This window comes from Sorex fumeus, unplaced genomic scaffold (assembly GCF_029834395.1).
Source record: "Sorex fumeus unplaced genomic scaffold, SorFum_2.1 ptg000039l, whole genome shotgun sequence".
Lineage (NCBI taxonomy): Eukaryota > Metazoa > Chordata > Mammalia > Eulipotyphla > Soricidae > Sorex > Sorex fumeus.
The window spans coordinates 13,878,560-13,896,823 of NW_026606096.1; the positions used below are offsets into that span (position 1 = coordinate 13,878,560).

The following is an 18,264-nucleotide window of genomic DNA, read 5'->3' on the forward strand; positions in this document are numbered from 1 at the left end:
TAGAGCGATAGCACAGTGGGTAGGGCTTTTGCCTCTCATGCGTCCAACTCGGGTTCGAATCCAGCATTCGAATTGGTCCCCTGAGCACTGCAAGGAGTAATTCCTGAGTACAGGAGTAACCCATGTGCATCGCCAGGTGTGACCCAGAATGATTGAAAAAAAAAAACTACTTAGTCACATTCTCTAATGCTGCCCGAAGCAGGACTGTGGAACATCTCTGAGGCTCTGAGGTGCAAAGACTGAGCACTTTAGGGTGGGAGGGAAAACAATCTGAGCATTTTGGAGCTATGCAGGAACTTGGTCAGGTCCACCAGCCTGCCCAGTTGGGCGTTGGCACTGGTGCCCATCTCCTGGCAGGATTACTGGCACACAGGACAAGGGAATTTGTCCTGCAGGTCCTTCCATGACATGTGGATGCAGGAGTCACAGAAGTTGTGGCCGCAGTCCATGGTGACGGGGTCATTGAGGTAGTCCAGACAGACGGGACAGATAAGCTCTCTCTGCATTTTGGCCAAGGTTGCCAACACTTCCATTCTCAGGTGTGGGAAAGGTAGGACTGGGGTGTTTTTCCTCACAAGGCAGAGCTGCTTGGGCTCTCTCTTGCCAGAAAGGAGAAAAAGATATCTATCTGACGAGGCTCAAATAAATCATTTCTGAGTGGGGGAACTGCATAAATATGTGACTGCAGATTCATAATTCTGTTTGTAAATGTAGCAATATATTCATAAGAAATTCAGATCTTTTTTTGTTTTTATAATTGATTGTTTTATTATTTGGTCCTCATCAATCTGAGCTAAGTGGCTAATCCTTGCTCCATGCTCAGAGGTCACTGCTGAAGTGTTACAAAATGAGGAAAACTGGCTAAATACAGATATTCTCTAAGAATATGCAAACTCTGCCAAGGACCAAGAAAAATGTCCCAGGGCTAGAGAAAAGCACCTAGTAAAACTGGACGTGAAAATTTTGCAATGTCTTTGAAAATAACTTTTTAAAGAAAGGAAGTATAACTTCTTCGCCAGTAAATTTTAATTTTAATAGAAATGGACATAAAGATATAAAAGTATTGGTATTATATTACAAAGAGTTACAAAATGGGAACGGTTCTTCCCCACCAACCTTAAGCATCGACACCTGATGCAAAGAATTCCAAATTTACAAGACCAGGAGCTATCCACATGAGGCAGCAGAGAAGCCCTTGGTGTGCTCATCCCTCCTCAGTCCCGCCAGCGCCCACAGAGAGAGGGGCGCAGTCAGGCCCCACGCAGAAGTACAGCTTGAGCTCTTGAGCAAAGGGCTCAGTGACCAAATGCAGGTGAGACCTGTCGGTGGCGTTGTAGAAGGAAAGCTGGCCCAGCTCCCAGTCCAGGTAAACATGGATGGCCTCGGGCTGGTCCCTGAGAGCCAGAGGCACGGCCCCTGCGCTCATGGCCAGGTAGTCGCAGTCCTGCAGCTGCAGCGTCCAGCATCTCTTGGGAGCTGCCAGGGGCCGTGAGGTCTGGGCAGAAGGGGCAACGCGGCACACACCCACGGCCCACTCGGGCTTGGCCCCCACCTGCACCTCCCAGTAGTGGCGACCAGAGGCGAAGCCCTCCCAGCCCATGACCACCAGTGGGGCGTAGTCATCCCAGGACCCGGGTTCCCCATCCCCTTTGGGCCTCTCCCTCACGCAGGTCACCCACTGGAGGTCCTGGGAAATGCACAGGCTGGGGTGGGCCGTGTCGGGGTCCAGGCTGATGCTCTCCTGGAATCTCCGGATGATGCTGTCTGAGCGCGGAGCACAGAGGAGGGAGGCTGTAGGCTACCGGCCTAAAGTGAAGGGACTGCAGGGCCTGGGCCTTCAGGCCCACCTAGCGCTACTGCAGGCTCCTCACCCCCCTCAGCACCATCTTCTCGAACATCAAGCTCTGCTCTGCTCCGCCAACTCCTGTCTGAGGTCTTTCAGTGCCCAGGTGTGGTCAAATAGGCCTCCAGGTTGGCCCTGAACTGCTGCTGCAGGCGTTTGTCCTCTTCTGCCAGCCTGCAGAGCACGTCCTCGTGCTCACACTCCACAAATTGGGTGAGCTGCTCAAATTCCGAGGCCACCTGACTCCTGTACTTTTCCACGTCCACTCTCAGCTGCAGGAGTTTTCTGTCTTGGGCCACTTCTCGCTTCTGCAGCTCTACCAGCTGCTTCTTCAGGGTCTCGATACAGCCGCTGAGCTTCTGTCTGTGATGAGCCTCTGCCTTGCCCACAGACCTGATGTGGTGGCTCTGGTGGGCAGGGCCCTGGGCGCACAGGTGACACACCAGCTCCTGGTCATCCTCACAGAAGAGGCTCACTTTCTGCCTGTGCTCCTCACACCTGCTCTCCTCTGCTGGCGCCACCTTGCTGCTCCCGGATCTGTGCAGGAACTTGGCCAGGACCACCAGCCTGCTCAGCTGGGCGTTGGCACTGACACCCTTCTCCTGGCGGGATTACCGGCACATGGGACAAAGGAATTTTTCCTGCAGTCCTTCCATGACATGCGGATGCAGGAGTCGCAGAAGTTGTGGCTGCAGTCCATGGTGACGAGGTCATTGATATAGTCCAGACAGACAGGACAGATGAGGTTTGGCTGCATTTTGGCCAGGGCTGCTGACACCTCCTCCATCCTCGGGTGTGGGAAGGGCAGGTCAGGGGAGATTTTCATCAGAAAGTTGAAACCCTCAGGCTCTCTCCTGCCAGGAAAACAGTTACACACTCAGTCATTCTCCTGAACTCAATATGGCTTTCTAAGGGATGGGTCTCTCTGATGACCAGAACACTTCTAGACTCAAGGGCTTCTCCAAGTGTACTCTCCTAAGACCAAACGAACTGCTCGAGCCTCATGCATTAGGGTTCCCTTTTCAAATAATATTGCCTCATTGCATCATTGAGGTAGTCCAGGCAATCGGGACAGATGTGGTCTGGCTGCATTTTGGCCAGGGCTGCCAACACCTCCTCCATCCTTGGGTGTGTGAAGGGCAGGACTCAGGTGTTTTTTTTTTTCTCACAAGATCGAGACTAGCAAAAAAAAAAAAATACATATATATATATATGTATATCATACTCAGACCTCTGTCCTGACTTCAATTAGCTTTCTCGGGGATGCCCTTTCTGATGAGTAGCACCCTGGACTCAAGGGCCTCCCTAAGTAGTCTCCGGCGATCATATCAGCCACTAACACTTCATGCTTTCCTTCCCCCTTTTCAAGTGATATTTTTCCACCGACAACTACTCTCTCTCAATAAAGAAATGAGTCCATTCAAACCAGATAAAAGGGAACTCAATTTTGAGATTTAGTATAAACAACATATTACCAGATAGTCAAAAGGTTAGACCCTGCACAAGGATAGGACCAAGGAAGTTGTGTCCCCTTATCCCTTCCCCTCACCCCTTAATAATAGTAAATTCCCGGATTAATTGCTACTCAACTTGCTCCTGACTCTGGGTGGCGCAATGCCTGTGCTGCTGCTGAGCTACTCCCCTTGCAGGATGCAGACTCAGGCTGGCACCAGCACATTGTGTGCCCTGCACTCAGCACCGTGTTTATATACATCACAGGGTGGGGTTGGAGAGACCCACCCAGGAATGACTGATGGGAGGAAAGGCGGGGCTGGCCTTTGAAAGGATTTTTAAAGGGGAGATTGATTTCCCCACACTAGTCAGAATATGTAGAACTACACATGCAGGAAACCTGGATTCATTTTACAATCTACTTATTGTATGAAGTAAACCCTTCCTTTACTCTCATCCCCAGTTCTATTCTTTCAGAGAAAAATAGAAATGCTCTATGAAGTAGAAATAAAGCGCTGTTGGATCAGAGACTTGGTAGCGCCGTAAGGTGTTTGCCATGTGATCCCTGCCTTAGTTCCAGAGTCAGGAGTAGACCCCTGAGCACTGCAGGGTATGTCTGCAGAACAAAATAAACAGAATACACAAAGAACCGGACTGTGCTGCTCTCTCTCCCCAGGCAGTGTAGCTGCTCCCAGTATTTGTTCTTTTCAAACTTGCTGTGCTGCAAGTGAGGTCATTGAGAACATTTTCCCTCTAACATGTATGAATTATCTCCTGACTAAATCCAAAATTTCTGGTGGTCGGATTGCTACTGGAACAGCATATGCCAGAAACTTGACTATAAATAAATCGTAAATCTTGGCCTCCAAATAAAGAGCTTAAACAATCAATCAAATAAAGAAATTTTAAATGGCATTCATTACTCTCCCCAGCTCACTGATTGCTACATTGTTCATTTACCTAATTACCTATCTGCACACAGGAAAATCTTCAGAACTATCTTTGAATTTTCTCATTTCAGAACTTTACCCAGTCAACAAGAGCAAACCCTGTGCTCAGTACCATTAACCTTTTCCTGCTGAGACCATGCCCTGGCCTGTGCCCTCTGCCTGCTCCTTATCCTCAGATCTCCTTTGGGGCTGCCTCAGTCTGAGTGGAAAAGCTTTGTTCTGATGAACACTGGAAAGCTGTTGAAAGATAGAAAGGCTGAGGCAGCGCCATGAAGAACCGGCTCGGTGAAGAACTTGGCCCGACTAAGCCTAAGTTTTGGTTCCCTAAACTTGCGTTGCACTTTCCCTGAAATACAGTGGAAAGGTCAGCAGAAGAACTAATTGAACATGATGCCAGCCAGAACATCTAATCTAATCAGACCCACCATGTCTTCATGTAACCTCGCCTCCACCCAAGTAACCTCAGCCTTCACCCAATCAGAAGTTACCAAGTAATAGAAAGTCCCCTAGACCATTGCCAATGGAATGCGCCCGCTATACAACTGTAATGTATAGCAACCTTTGTTGCTTGGGGCAGCTCGTTCAGAGTAAGCTACTGTGTCAGTGAGCCTGATGGAGGCCATAGCCCAGGTTAGGCCTAGCTCGAGCTAATCAATAAAGATACTCTTATAGTTGCATCAGAGTCAACTCCTAGGTGGTCTTTCGAGAAACTGAGTCACAGGTTAACACTGATATCTGGGTGGTAACATTAAAAGGATACTTTAATCCCATTGCAAAACTTAAGGCCAAATGCGAAGATAATTCTGAATTCTTAGCTTCCGGACTTCTTATCATTTGTATCACTTGTCATCCTGTTACTCTTTGATTGCTCGAGAGAGGGCACCAGTAATGTCTCCATTCGTTCCTGTCACGTGCTAGTGTAGCCCAACGACATCTGCTTGCTCCAGGAACACGAAGAACCTCAAACCAGTTGGTTCAGGGTTTTGATGAAAAAGTATGACCATCTCTTAGGTAGGTGGCCATGCATCCTTTTGCCATCCCGTGGAATTCAGTCAGTAATGGCTCTAGTCCACTGGTCATCTCTAAATAAAATTACATGTCCAGGTCATCTGAATTTCGACGCCTTGGCAAAGGAGAAAGCATCCCTGATTCTTGATCATCGATGGTGTTTGGAACTCTGGATTCCTTCTCTCACTTGAGTGAAATGTGATATTCCAAGCATAGTTCTTTCAACTCCTCCTTGGGAGACACAAATAGCTTTCTCATCCTGTTTTCGTAGGGTCCAGGTCTCTGAGGCATAAGTTAGTGCAAGAAGAATGGTGGAGTCGAAAAGATGTGCCCGGAGCTGGAGGTTCTTTATCTTCTTAACAACTTCTATGACGCTCTGGAAGGTGTTCCACACGGCTCTCTTCCTCCTGCGCAATATTGGCACCAAGTCATTCCTCATGTTGTGTTCTCGAGCCAGGTACACATAGCTGCTACATTCGGAGATGTTTGTTCCATTGAGAGCAAATGGAACATCAGGACTAGTTCATTTTTCACATTGTTTTTGTGAGATTCACTGCAGTCTGACCTTTCCACACTCACGGCTGAAGTCGGTCAGCATTTGTGCTGTTTGGCTAATGTTTGGTGTTATTAGAATGATGCCATCAGTGAAGCAGAGGTGTTGTAGTTGCCGACAATTTATCTTCACTCCAATTTCTTCCCATTCCAGTGTCGCATGACGTCCTTGAGGGTGGGACTGAAGAGTTTCGGTAAAATGGTATCACCCTCCCAAACACCTCTCTTAACCTCGATGATCACTTCCTTGTAGAACGGTGAGATCCTGGTGGTGAATCATTAATACAGCTCAAGTAGGATTCGGATGTACTGAATTTGAATGCCCTTTTTGGCTAGGGCTTCAAGACCATGTCTGTCTCAGTAGAATCAATGGTCTTCTTTAAATTGATGAACGTTAGACAGAGCGGCATCTTGAAGTCTCTTGATATATCAATGAGTTTGGTCACTTGTGGATATGATCGATTCTGCTGAATCAGGACTTCTCATACAATTACATAAAATAAGTTTCAGTGTCATACATTTGAATTGAAATGTGAACAACAGTCAAAGGCATCTGTTTTTACCACTGGAGGAGATTTCATGCAAGTAAATGTCCTCTTTACACCTTTGTTATTTTTTAGGCTCTATCTGGCTGTGTTCATTGTCACTTGACACAGCCCCCAGAGAACTGTGCAGTGCTGAGATTGAATCTGGGCCTCCCATAAGCATTCACTTAGTTCTTTTAAGTGTCTGTGCACTGTATCACTGTAGTACTGTCCTTCCGTTGTTCATTGATTTGCTCGAGCGGGCCCAGTAACATCTCCATCGTGAGACTTGTTGTTACTGTGTTTGGTATATTGAATACGTCATGGGTAGCTTACTAGGTTTTCCTGTGCAGGTGAGATACTCTAGGTAGCTTGCCAGGGTCTCAGAGAGCGGCAGAGGAATCGAACTCAGCTTGGCTGGGCTGGCTGCGTACAAGGCAACCTACTGCCCTATCTGCATGTTGTCTGTTGTCTACAAGTTATTCACTCAAGTCATCCTGAATAGGATTGGAAGAAGACTAGATTAAGGACAACCGTGCAAGCAAGTCAGATTCCAAAAAGGATTCAGCATAATCGTCCATATCCACATGATAACCAAGTTCATTGAGGTTTCTCAGAAGTTCAAGATGCAGCTCTTTCTAATGTTCATTGATTTAAAAAAGGCTTTGATTCTGTTGACTGAAGTGTCATCGAAGCCCTAGCCAAACAGGGCATTTAAACTCAATACATCAGGATCCTCTGTGCGCTGTGTTGTGGATTCACTACCAGGATCTCACCATTCTACATGGAGGTGATCATTGACTCAAGAGAGGGGTTTGGCAGGGTGATTCCATTTCACCAAAACTCTTCAGTGCCACCCTCAAGAATGTCAGGTGACAACTGTAATGGGAAGGAATGGGATTGAAGTTAGACAGTCAGCAACTACACCGCCTCCGCTTCACTGATGACATCATTCTAGTAACACCAAACATCAGCCAAGCAGTACAAATGCTGGTTATTTCGACAGTGAGTGTGGAAAGGTCGGAATACAGCTAAATCTCACGAAGACAATGTTTATGAGAAACAGTCTCATTCCTGATGTTCCATTCACTCTCAACGGGATGAACATTTCCAAATGCAACAGTTCCATGTACCTAGGTCAAGAAGTCAACATGACGAATGACCTGGCACCAGAGTTGCACAGGAGGAAGAGAGCATCTTGGAACGCCTATCAGAGCATCAAAGAAATACCTAAGAGGATGAAAAACCTCCGGCTTTGGGTCCATCTCTTCAATTCCACTGTTCTTCCTGCATTAACATATATCTCAGAGACCTGGGTTCTATGAAAACAGGATGAGAATGCTATTTGAGTCTCCCAAAGAGGAATCAAAAGAGCTATGCTTGAGGTATCATATTTCACCCGAATGAGAGAAAGAATCTGGATCCAACCTATATCAACGGTCAAGAATCAGGGATGCTCTCTTGTTTGCCAAGGCATCGAAAATTAGATCGGCTGGACATATAATGTGATTTGGAGACAACCGCTGACTAGAGCCATTACTGACTGTATTCCGTGGGATATCAAAAGATCGCGTGGCCATCCACCTATGAGGTGGTCAGACTTCTTTGAAAGACCTTGACAGAACGGTTTGAGGCTGCTCATCGTCCTAGAATGAGCAGACAGCATTGGGCTACACTAGCAATTGACAGGGACAAATGGAGACATTACAGGCGCCCACATGAACAAATCGATGGGTAATAGAATGTCAAGTCATCAAGTGATTAAGTGATTCGTGCTCACATTTCAACTCAAATGTGTGACACTGAAGCTTAGCTTAAGTAATTGTAAAAGAAACCTCCAAGCTAATATTATTTAGATTTATCTTGGCATATGGCTTTCAATTTAAGTTTGGCAATGTAATTAAAAATACCCTTTAACCCATCGACAGAGACTGGGGGTGGAGTGTGGGGTATTGGGGATGGTGGGAAGGAAACTGAGGACATTGGTGGTGGGAAATGTACTCTGGTGGAGGAATGGGTGCTGGATCATTGTATGACCGAAATCCAAACCCCAATTATAAACAGCTTTGTAATGGTCTATCTCATGGATATTCAGTTAACAAAATTAAAAGGAAAAACAAAAAGTAATGGAGAGTTCATGCCTGCTTCAATTAGCTTAGTCAGTGGCTGAATAAATAGCAGTATTACTACATTAAAGCAATGTGTATAGAGGGTGGAGTGATAGTACAGCAGGAAGGGTGTTTGCCTTGCACACGACCGACCCAGGTTTGATTCCCTCCATCCCATACGGTCCAGTAACGCCAGGAGTAATTCCTGAGTACATGAGCCAGGAGTAACTCCTGTGCATCACTGGGTGTGACCCAAAAAGAAAAAAAAACTATCCTTTGAGTATTATCTACCAGATAAGAGCTTTCCAGTGTTCTTAGGACAAAGCTTTTCCCCAGGCACTGATGCGTTCCTAAAGGAGCTCTGAGGAGAAGATGAGAGAGCAGAAGGCAAAGGCCTGAATGTGGCTTCAGGAGGAACAGGTTCATGGTATTGAGCTCAGGGTTTGCTCTTGGTGGACTGGGTGAGGTTTTTGAATAAGATAATTCAAGGATGATTGCAACGACTTTCACATGTGCTGATAGAAAGTTAAGTAAATGGTGCCTCAATAAGAGAGCTGTGGACACTTATAATGTCATTTTAAAAATATATTTTTTTTATAATTTTAAGGCTGGAGTGATAGTGCAGTGATAGGGCCTTTGCCTTGCTCGCAACCAGCCTGGCCGAGCCGGGTTCGATTCCTCCGCCCCTCTCGGAGAGCTTGGCAAGATACTGAGAAAATTCAATATTCCAAAAACAGAAATAAGAAGTCTCACAATGGAGACATTACTGGGCCTGATTGAGCAAACAGATGAACAACGGGAGGACAGGATTTATTTTTTAAAATTTGGGACTGGAGCAATAGCATAGTGCATAGGGCGATTGCATTCCACGCAGCCAACATAACCTACCCGAATTCAATTCTTCCGCCCCTCTTGGAGAGCCCAGAAACCTACTGAGATTATCTCGCCCACACTGCAAAGCCTGGCAAGCTCCCAGTGACTATTCGGTATGCCAAAAACAGTAACAGCAAGTAACACAATTTGTTGTGAGTTGTTACTGGTACCTGCTTGAGCAAATCGATGAACAATGCTATTTATTTAGGCATTGAGTAAGCTGATTGAATTGGGCATGAATTCCACATTGCGTTTTCTTTTTTTATTCAGAATGTTAATTTTATTATTTTATTATTATTTCCCCCACCCCACCCCTTTTTTTATTTACCGTGAGACACAGTTACAAAGCTTTCATGTTTGAGCTTCAGTCAAACAATCATCAAAGACCCATCCCTTCACCATACAAATTCATGCTTTCACTAGTACACATTTTCAACCACCAAAATCCTTAGTATTTTCCCAGACCTACCCCCATTCCATACTTTCTTCTGCCTATGTGGAAGACAATTTACTGCATACCTTCTCTCTACTTGGGTTACATTCCATATGTTGACACCAGTCTCACCACTCTCAAACCTGCCTAAAAGACGATGCTAGATGATTTCTTTTGTATTGCTTGTTATGGATAGAGTATAATGTGCAGGAAATTCTGTGTTGTTCTCTTTCAGGAGCTTTAGTTTATAGAGTCTGGGTCTTGGCTGTTGATGAGATTACATGGCTTGGAGATTACAGGGCTTGGGGATCTCAGTCACGGGTTCCTGTGTACCTGGGTTTGCCTGCTGGTCTGCTCTCCAGTGAGATTCATCCGGTCTTGTGTGAGGCTTGTCTTCTCTTGGGAGAGGTCATCCGAATGTGTGGAGAGTGGCCTTCAACTTGGCGTTGGTTGGATTCTGGAGGTTTTCAGCTGCCAGGGCACTGCTTGGGGTGGGGAGGGTGACTCAACTAGCTCCCCTCCAAGGTGCCCCAATGAGGACAGCCTGGCGTGGGGTCAGGAGACTCTTTGAGCCCTCTTCTGGGACCTTTAGTACATAGTCTCTGGTCATTGGTGAGATTACATGGCACCACGGGTGGTTTGTGGGTGACTGCCAAACTAGTGGAAAACTGGGGAGCTGTGGGGAGGAGGCCCTTTCCCTATCCAAGTGGGCCTGAAGATCTCAGTCATGGGTTCCTGCCTACCTCCAAACTATAGGCCCTGAGTCTTTAGATCTCAATCAAGATTTGTGGGTCTTTGAATAAGGCCAATAAGTGAGCTTATACAGCTGAGCCGGAGGTCGTTTGTGGTGTGGCTCCCACATACCTAAATTTTGGCCAATTAATTTCTTGGTAAACTTGGCCCAAAGTTGTCTGGGTCTGGCCAAAGGGACAGCAGCAATATTGAGGTCTGCATGTCTGAAGGCACCATCCCGCAGGTACAGGTTGACTGGTTGGTGGCACCATACACCATTGGGTTGAGCTTCTTAATGTGTCTCTTGGGAATTAAGGGTTGCAGACAGTGGTGAAGTACTTGTCCTGCATGACAAGGTCCTGTTTTTGGAATTTTCACAAAAAATAAATAAACATTTCTTTTAAAATATAATAAAATAATACTTAAAACATAAAATAAATAAAATATAAAATAAATACTTCTACAAGTTTATCTTACAAAATATAAAAATAAATATTTCTACAAATTAATCTTACAAATGGAGCACTTGACTTCTATTTATTAGATCCTAGGACTGATTACAACACTGCATGTTCTCTCAACATCAGGATGGGAGTAGCCGCAGAACACCAGCCTGTGAACCAAAAACCAAAAATTGTCTCAACAGACACCTTTCAATGCCTTGCAATGGACTGACTGTTTCGTTTTTGACATTGTCTATGAGGTATGCAGTGAGAGAAGGATTCTCTCCTATGTCAAATTAATTGTGTCTCTCAGACCTTGACCCCTGTTCTACACAGAGCTCATGGGATAAAACAAGTCTAGTTAAAATCATTTTACTCTATAGTGCTTCCTGTGAAACAGGTACAGTCTGTATAAATAACCCGTCATTATATGAAGATTCAGCTATTTTGATATTGGTATACCTATAAAGTGGCTGGTCCAGGACCAGCCACCACCATGCTGAGTCCACTCTCCGCACACATGAACGTACTGGCAGAGGGACAAAGTCACGCGGGTTCCAGGGCCGAGATCTCCAAGCCTACTCGGATTTGGGCCGAGCATCCTCCACCCAGATCCTCCAAATTCCAGTAGGCGGGGGTCACACTCACCAACTGGCCCCCTGGCGCCGTGTAATCCCATCAATGGCCAAGACTCAGAGACTGTAAAAACCAGCTCCCGGAACTGCGTGACCGTGAATGCATCCTATTATGGCATCCTATAATGACATCTTATTATCTCATTCCTACTTTGGACAAACTGGCAGGCTACCGAATGTAGCCTGCCCACACGGCAGAGTCTGGCAAACTCCCTGTGTCGTACCCAATATACCAAATACCAGTAACAATGATGGGTCTCATTCTCCTAAAGAGCCTTGAATATAATCTCAGGGCTAGGATGAAGGAGACATTACTGGGGCCTGCTCGAGGTAATCGACGATTAACAGGATGATTTGTGATTTGATTTGTGATACCTATAAAATATCTTTGTTAACACCGCACAGCTGCTTATGTTTATCATAACAAAGATTTTGTTATCAGAGCTATAGGAAATAAAATACCCACACCCTGTCCCACACAGTGTCATACTGGTGGGATTAGTTTCCATCATATTTAACTCCAGAATATTAAGATCTACAAGGAGTCATGAAAGTTTGGGACCAGACTAATCATACAGTGGGAAGAGTATTTGCCTTGCATATAATCCTATATGGTCTTCTGAGCACTGCCACATATTATCTCTAAGCTAGGAGCCAGCCCTGATACCTCTAGATGTGGTTCAACCCACTCCAATGTCAACAACCCCTGTTCCCCAAAACATTACCTTTCGTTTATGTTGATGAATATAAAGGGGGATCTATATTGGGGGTGGAAACTGGGGACATTAGTGTTGAGAAATGTACATTGATGGATGGATGGGTATTGGAAATCCAAATGCCCCAAACAACTATTTTATTATAATTTTGTAAACCACAGTATTTAGTTTTTTTTAAATAAAAAAGAAATAAAAATAGTGATTTTGTTCTTTGTGCCTCTGTAATAGAGAAAAGGTTCAAATTTCAGCATTAGCTAACATCCATTTTCTGTATCAAAATAGCAACTCAAGGTCCTTTGTAGAACTTTATCTATATTACTAAACACAGTATAATAAACTCTAATTGAAGATGTAGGTACTTTATTTGATATCTTTATGCCATACATTTCTATGCAAATTTCCAAAATAAGTACAATCACTTGTTGCATATATTTTCTAATTTAATATCACCATTTTTAACTTGAACTGTTGAAAGTGACTTATGTGAAGATTGAGAAGAGAACCATTAGCCATCATATGAGATTCTGCCACTTTCCTTTCTATCTTCTTTGGTCAATGGGGGCGGTGCTGAAGTGAGTTGGGACTAAGTAAGACCTTTGAGTACCAGGCTGAGAATTGTTGGTGCTGCCAACACCTCACTGGGGCTTTAATAAACTCAAAAGAGTTTATTGATAATCTGACCCACCTGGACAATTTTATTGATAATCTGACCCACTTGGACAATTTTATTGATAATCTGACCCACCTGGACAATTCTTGCCTTTTTTTTTTTTTTTGCTTTTTGGGTCACACCCCGTGATGCACAGGGGTTACTCCTGGCTCTGCACTCAGGAATTACTACTGGCGGTGCTTGGGGCACCATATGGGATGCTGGGAATCAAACCCGGGTCAGCAGCGTGCAAGTCTGTTCCACAGAAAGTTCCAGAAGACACTTTATCGCTTATGGTTTTAGAAGCAAAGGTGGCAGTTTTCCCAAAATTTGAGGAAACTGTCACAAGTCTGTGAGCTAATTGGTCATGCCCACCTGCTGTGCCCAGAGATATCCTACTTCTCACAGGACTGTCAAAAGGTGCCTAGGGATTTCTAGCTTTGGCCAAGGACAGTTTCAGGAAATTCTTTGGTGTGTTGCGGAGACAGGGGGGGGCAGAAACTTAGGCCTACTGCTCATTTGTTGAAATGCAGCCTGTCACGGTGCTAATGAGGTTCTTTCTCTACCTCACAATATGAGGAATAGGTAAATGGAGACAAGCATGACTGGATTTATAAATTGTTAATTCCATAGACTCCAGGCTAGCATCAAGAAATTCTTTAAGAGCTGGAAAGAAAGAATAGTGGGTAAAGCACTAGCTTTACACAGAACCTGGGTTTGAACCCTATCACTTTAAATGATGACAGGGATTGTCAGTAAGGATCCCAAAGAACAGAATCCAGGACTAAGCTAGGAACAACAAGCTTTAATTGATATAGTTTCTTAAACCACTTTCAATTTATGTTTATATCATTTCCCCCAAATCACTACTTTTTGGCTTGTATAATAGTTGTATTTAGAGATTACTAGAAGTGAAAGAAAGAGAATAACATGTTCAGAGAGAGCATAGACTTCTACAAGATGAGAGCTGAGAGCAATTCCACAGTTAGAGATTCAGGGGAGGAAAGTACTTGCCTTCACAATAATTTTAGAGTAACTTTATAGGTTTTCTCCTAATCTGCCTACAGACAACTTTTCTACCTGGCTAAAAGTCTGTTCACTGCTATGGTATTGTCAAAAAAAGCCTGAGACTTTTTTTTTTTTTTTTTTTTTTTTTTGCTTTTTGGGTCACACCCGGACAATGCACTGGGTTTACTCCTGGTTTATGTACTGAGGAATTACTCCTGGCAGTGCTCAGGGGAATATATGAGATGTTGGAAATCGAATCTGGGTTGGTTGCCTACAAAGTTGGGTATGACCATATTGAGTATTAAGAGTTTTCTTTTTTTTCCTTTTTTGGTCACATCTGGAGATGCACAGTCATCATTCCTGGCAGTGCTTCGGAGACCATATGTAATGCTGGGAACCAAACCCAGCTCTCATGCAAGGTAAATGCCCTACTTGTTGTACTATTGCTCCAACCCTGACCATATTGAGTCTTCCTATTTAGAGCTAGTGATAGTAAATTCTTCAATCCCACCCTAGTTGTATTCCTTTCGAGGATTGAGTTTCTCTCTCCCCCCCAAACCCTGAGCAGAGCCCCAGCAGCTGAGGACCTCCGGAGTCAGGCACAGCTATGCTTGGACCACTCTCCACATGTCTAGATGGGCCTCAAGCATGAAAGAACTGGCAGAGGAACCCAGGCATGCGGGTCCCCGGGGCTGAAGTCTCCAAGCTTACTCGAATTGGGACTGGGCCTTCTCCACCCAGACCCCTCCCTCCATCTTCCAGTAGGTAGTCATCACACCCACCAGCTGCCACCAGCACCAGGTTGGTCCCATCAACGGTCAAGACGCAGAGACTATAAAACCCAGCCCCCGGAGGAGAACAGTGCAGTCACCTGTCCCCGTGCCTGTCCTCACCAGGGCCCCTTGGACGGGGTAGGGTTGAGTTTCTCTCCACCCCCCACCCCGAGCAGAGCCCCAGCAGCTGAGGACCTCCGGAGCCAGCCATGGCCATGTTGGGACCACTCTCTACTCGTCCGGACGGGCCTCATTCATGAAAGAACTGGCAGAGGAACCCAGGCATGCGGGTCCTGGGGCTGAGGTCTCCAAGCCTACTTGGATTGGGACTGGGCCTTCTCCACCCAGACCCCCCTCATCTTCCAGTAAGTAGGCATCACACCCACCAGCTGCCGCCAGTGCCAGATTGGTCCCATCAATGGCCAGGACGCAGAGACTATAAAACCAAGCACCCAGAAGTGTGCGGCCTCATTCGCGGCATCTTATTTTTTCCTTTGGAGAACGTGGCAGGTTACCAAAAGTATCCTGCCCGCACGGCAGAGTCTGGCAAACTTCCCGGGTCATACTCAATATGCCAAATACCAGTAACAATGATGGGGCTCATTCTTCTAATCCTGAAAGAGCATTGAAACGGCTCTTTTAAAAATCTCAGGGCTAGGAAGAATTAGACGTTACTGGTGCTTGCTTGAGAAAATCAACGAACAACAGGATGATCGTGATCGTGATCCTGATAGTATATTCTTCAATCCCATCTTAGTTGTATTCCTTTTGAGGAACTCATACCAAGTGAGCCCACCAAATACTATTCTTACTAAAAGAAAATGAAAAGAGTGATTAAAAAATACAAAATGAAGGACATATTTTTCATGCGTTGAAGTTAAATTAGCATATTTGTTTTTTTGAATTAAAATTGAAAACAATTAATAAATAGAATATTTAAGAATATTAGAAAGATTCTAATGAGTGCTTTAAGCCTGCTTATGACATACATGTCAACAGAAGGAGGAATGTTTACACAGAAAGGTCTTTGACCAATCATTAATGAGTGGTGTAATTGCACCACTCATTAGTGAGTGGTGTAATTATGATGGCATGTGATATTTTAGTCCAAATTCTCTTTGTAAATACAGAAAATATATCAAAACTAAATCCAGAACTGTTTTTAACTTTTTTATATACTTATTTTAGTATTTAAACCTGATACTCAGTAGGGCTTAGAGGATATTCCTTGTTCCAGGCATGGAGATCACTACTCCTAGGTTTTATATAATTGAGGGAAATTTGTCAAATGTGCATACCGCTAATAAAATACACTGTAGATATAAAGTAATAAGCAGGAATGGATATGAGACCTGTGTAAAAGTAAAAGGCCCTCCCGTTGATCATCGATTTGCTCGAGCGGGCCCAGTAACGTCTCCATTGGAGACTTTGTTGTTACTGTGTTTGGCATATTGAATACGTCACGGGGAGCTTGCCAGGCTCTGCCGTGCCGGTGAGATACTCTCGGTAGCTTGCCGGGCTCTCCGAGAGGGGCGGAGGAATCGCACTCAGGTCGGCCATGTTGGCTGCGTGCAAGGCAAACGCCCTACCGCTGTGCTATCGCTCCAGCCCGTGAGAACTGTGTAATGCCTTTTAAAACATATTTCTGCTGCAAGGAAGCAAGACTTTTCTTTGCAGTAAAAGTGTATTTTATTAGAAACAGGCATATAGGTGCAAAATAATCAGAGATATATTACAAAGAGTTACAAGAAGAGATCATCTCCCTAAGCTGCCCCAAAATTGAAGACTTATGCAACCAGTCTCATAAATATCAGATAACCCGTAGTCCACATGATGCAGGGGGGAAACCCAGGCTGTGCTCACCCTTCCCCAGCCCTCCCCGCCCTCACGGAGAGAGGGGTGCAGTCAGGCCCCACGCGAAAGTAGGGCTTGAGCTCTTGAGCAAAGGGCTCTGTGAACGAGTGCAGGTGAGACCTGTCGGCCGCGTTGTAGAAGGAAAGCTGGCCCAGCTCCCAGTCCAAGTAAAGGCCGATGGTAGCAGGCTGGTCCCTGAAAGCCAGAGGCACGGTCCCCGAGCCCACGGCCAGGTAGTCGCCGTCCTGCAGCTGCAGCGTCCAGCATCTTTTGGGAGCCACCAGGGGCCGTGAGGTCTGGGCCAAAGGGGCGACGCTGCACACGCCCACGGCCCACTCAGGCTTGGCGCCCACCTGCACCTCCCAGTAGTGGCGGCCAGAGGTGAAGCCCTCCCGGCCCAGGACCACCAGCTGGCCGGTGTCATCCCAGGACCCGGGGTCCCCATCCCCTTTGGACCTCTTCCTCACGCAGGTCACCGACTGGAGGTCCTGGGACACACGCAGGCTGGGGTGGGCCGTGTCGGGGTCCAGGCTGATGCTCTCTCGGAATCTCTGGATGATGCTGCTGAGTGCTGAGCACAGAGCAGGGAGGCTGTAGGTCACTGGCCTGAAGCGCAGGAGCTGCACGGCCGGGGGCTGCAGTCCCGCCCAGCGCTGCTGTAGGTCCCTCACCCCCCTCAGCACCATCTCCTCCGACATCACGCTTCGCTCCGCCACCACCCGTCTGAGGTCCTTCAGCTTGGAGATGTGGTCCGAGTAGGCCTCCAGGTTGTCCCTGAGCTGCTGCTGCAGGCGTTTGTCCTCTTCTGCCTGCCTGTAGAGCGCCGCCTCCTGCTCACGCTCCACAAACTGGGTGAGCTGCTCAAATTCCGAGGCCAGCTGACTCCTGTGCTTTTCCACGTCTGCTTTCAGCTGCAGGAGGTTTCTATCTTGGGCGACTTCTCGCTTCTGCACCTCTACCAGCTGCTTCTTCAGGAACTCGATATAGGCACCAAGCCTCTGTCTGTGATGAGCCACTGCCTCGGCCACCAACCTGACGTGGTGGCCCTGGTGGGCAGAGCCCTGGGCACACAGAGGACATACCAGCTCCTGGTCATCCTTGCAGAAGAGACTCACTCCCTGTCTGTGCTCCTCACACCAGCGCTCCTCTGTCCCCGCCATCTCGCTGCTCTCAGATCTGTGCAGGAGCTTGGCCAGGTCCACCAGCCTGCCCAACTGGCCGTTGGCACTGACAAGCATCTCCTGGCGGGCCTGCCGGCACACAGGACAGGGGAATGTGTTCTGCAGGTCCTTCCATGACATGCGGATGCAGGAGTCACAGAAGTTGTGGCCGCAGTCGATGGTGACAGGGTCATTGAGGTAGTCCAGGCAGACAAGACAGATGAGTTCTGGATGCATTTTGGCCAGGGCTGCCGACACCTCCTCCATCCTTAGGTGTGGAAAGGGCAGGACAAGGACGTTTTTGCTCACAAGTTCGAACTCCTCAGGTTTTCTCCTGCCAGAAAATAAAAAATTAAAAAAATCACAAACTCAGCCTCTGTTCAAAATTTAAGATGGTTTTCTCTGTGATTTATCTCTATGAAAACATAGCTCCCATCTGGACTCAAGGCCCTCCAAACTGTTTTCACCAATAAGCCCACCAACCTCCGGGGCTTCATCTATTAGAATCCCCTGTTTCAAGTGATCACCACTTTCTGTGATGAGAAAATGAC

General features: G+C 46.3%; 1 protein-coding gene across 1 annotated transcript; it reads right to left on the reverse strand.

The window, feature by feature from the left end:
* Positions 1-1,938: 1,938 nt before the first annotated feature.
* On the reverse strand, positions 1,939-17,980 carry LOC130028131 (tripartite motif-containing protein 75-like). The gene is made up of 2 exons (XM_056118848.1): positions 16,589-17,980; positions 1,939-2,445 (listed from the first exon to the last, which is right to left on the reverse strand). The coding sequence occupies exons 1-2, from the start codon at positions 17,978-17,980 to the stop codon at positions 1,939-1,941; spliced, it is 1,899 nt and encodes a 632-aa protein (XP_055974823.1).
* Between the last annotated feature and the right edge of the window lie 284 nt (positions 17,981-18,264).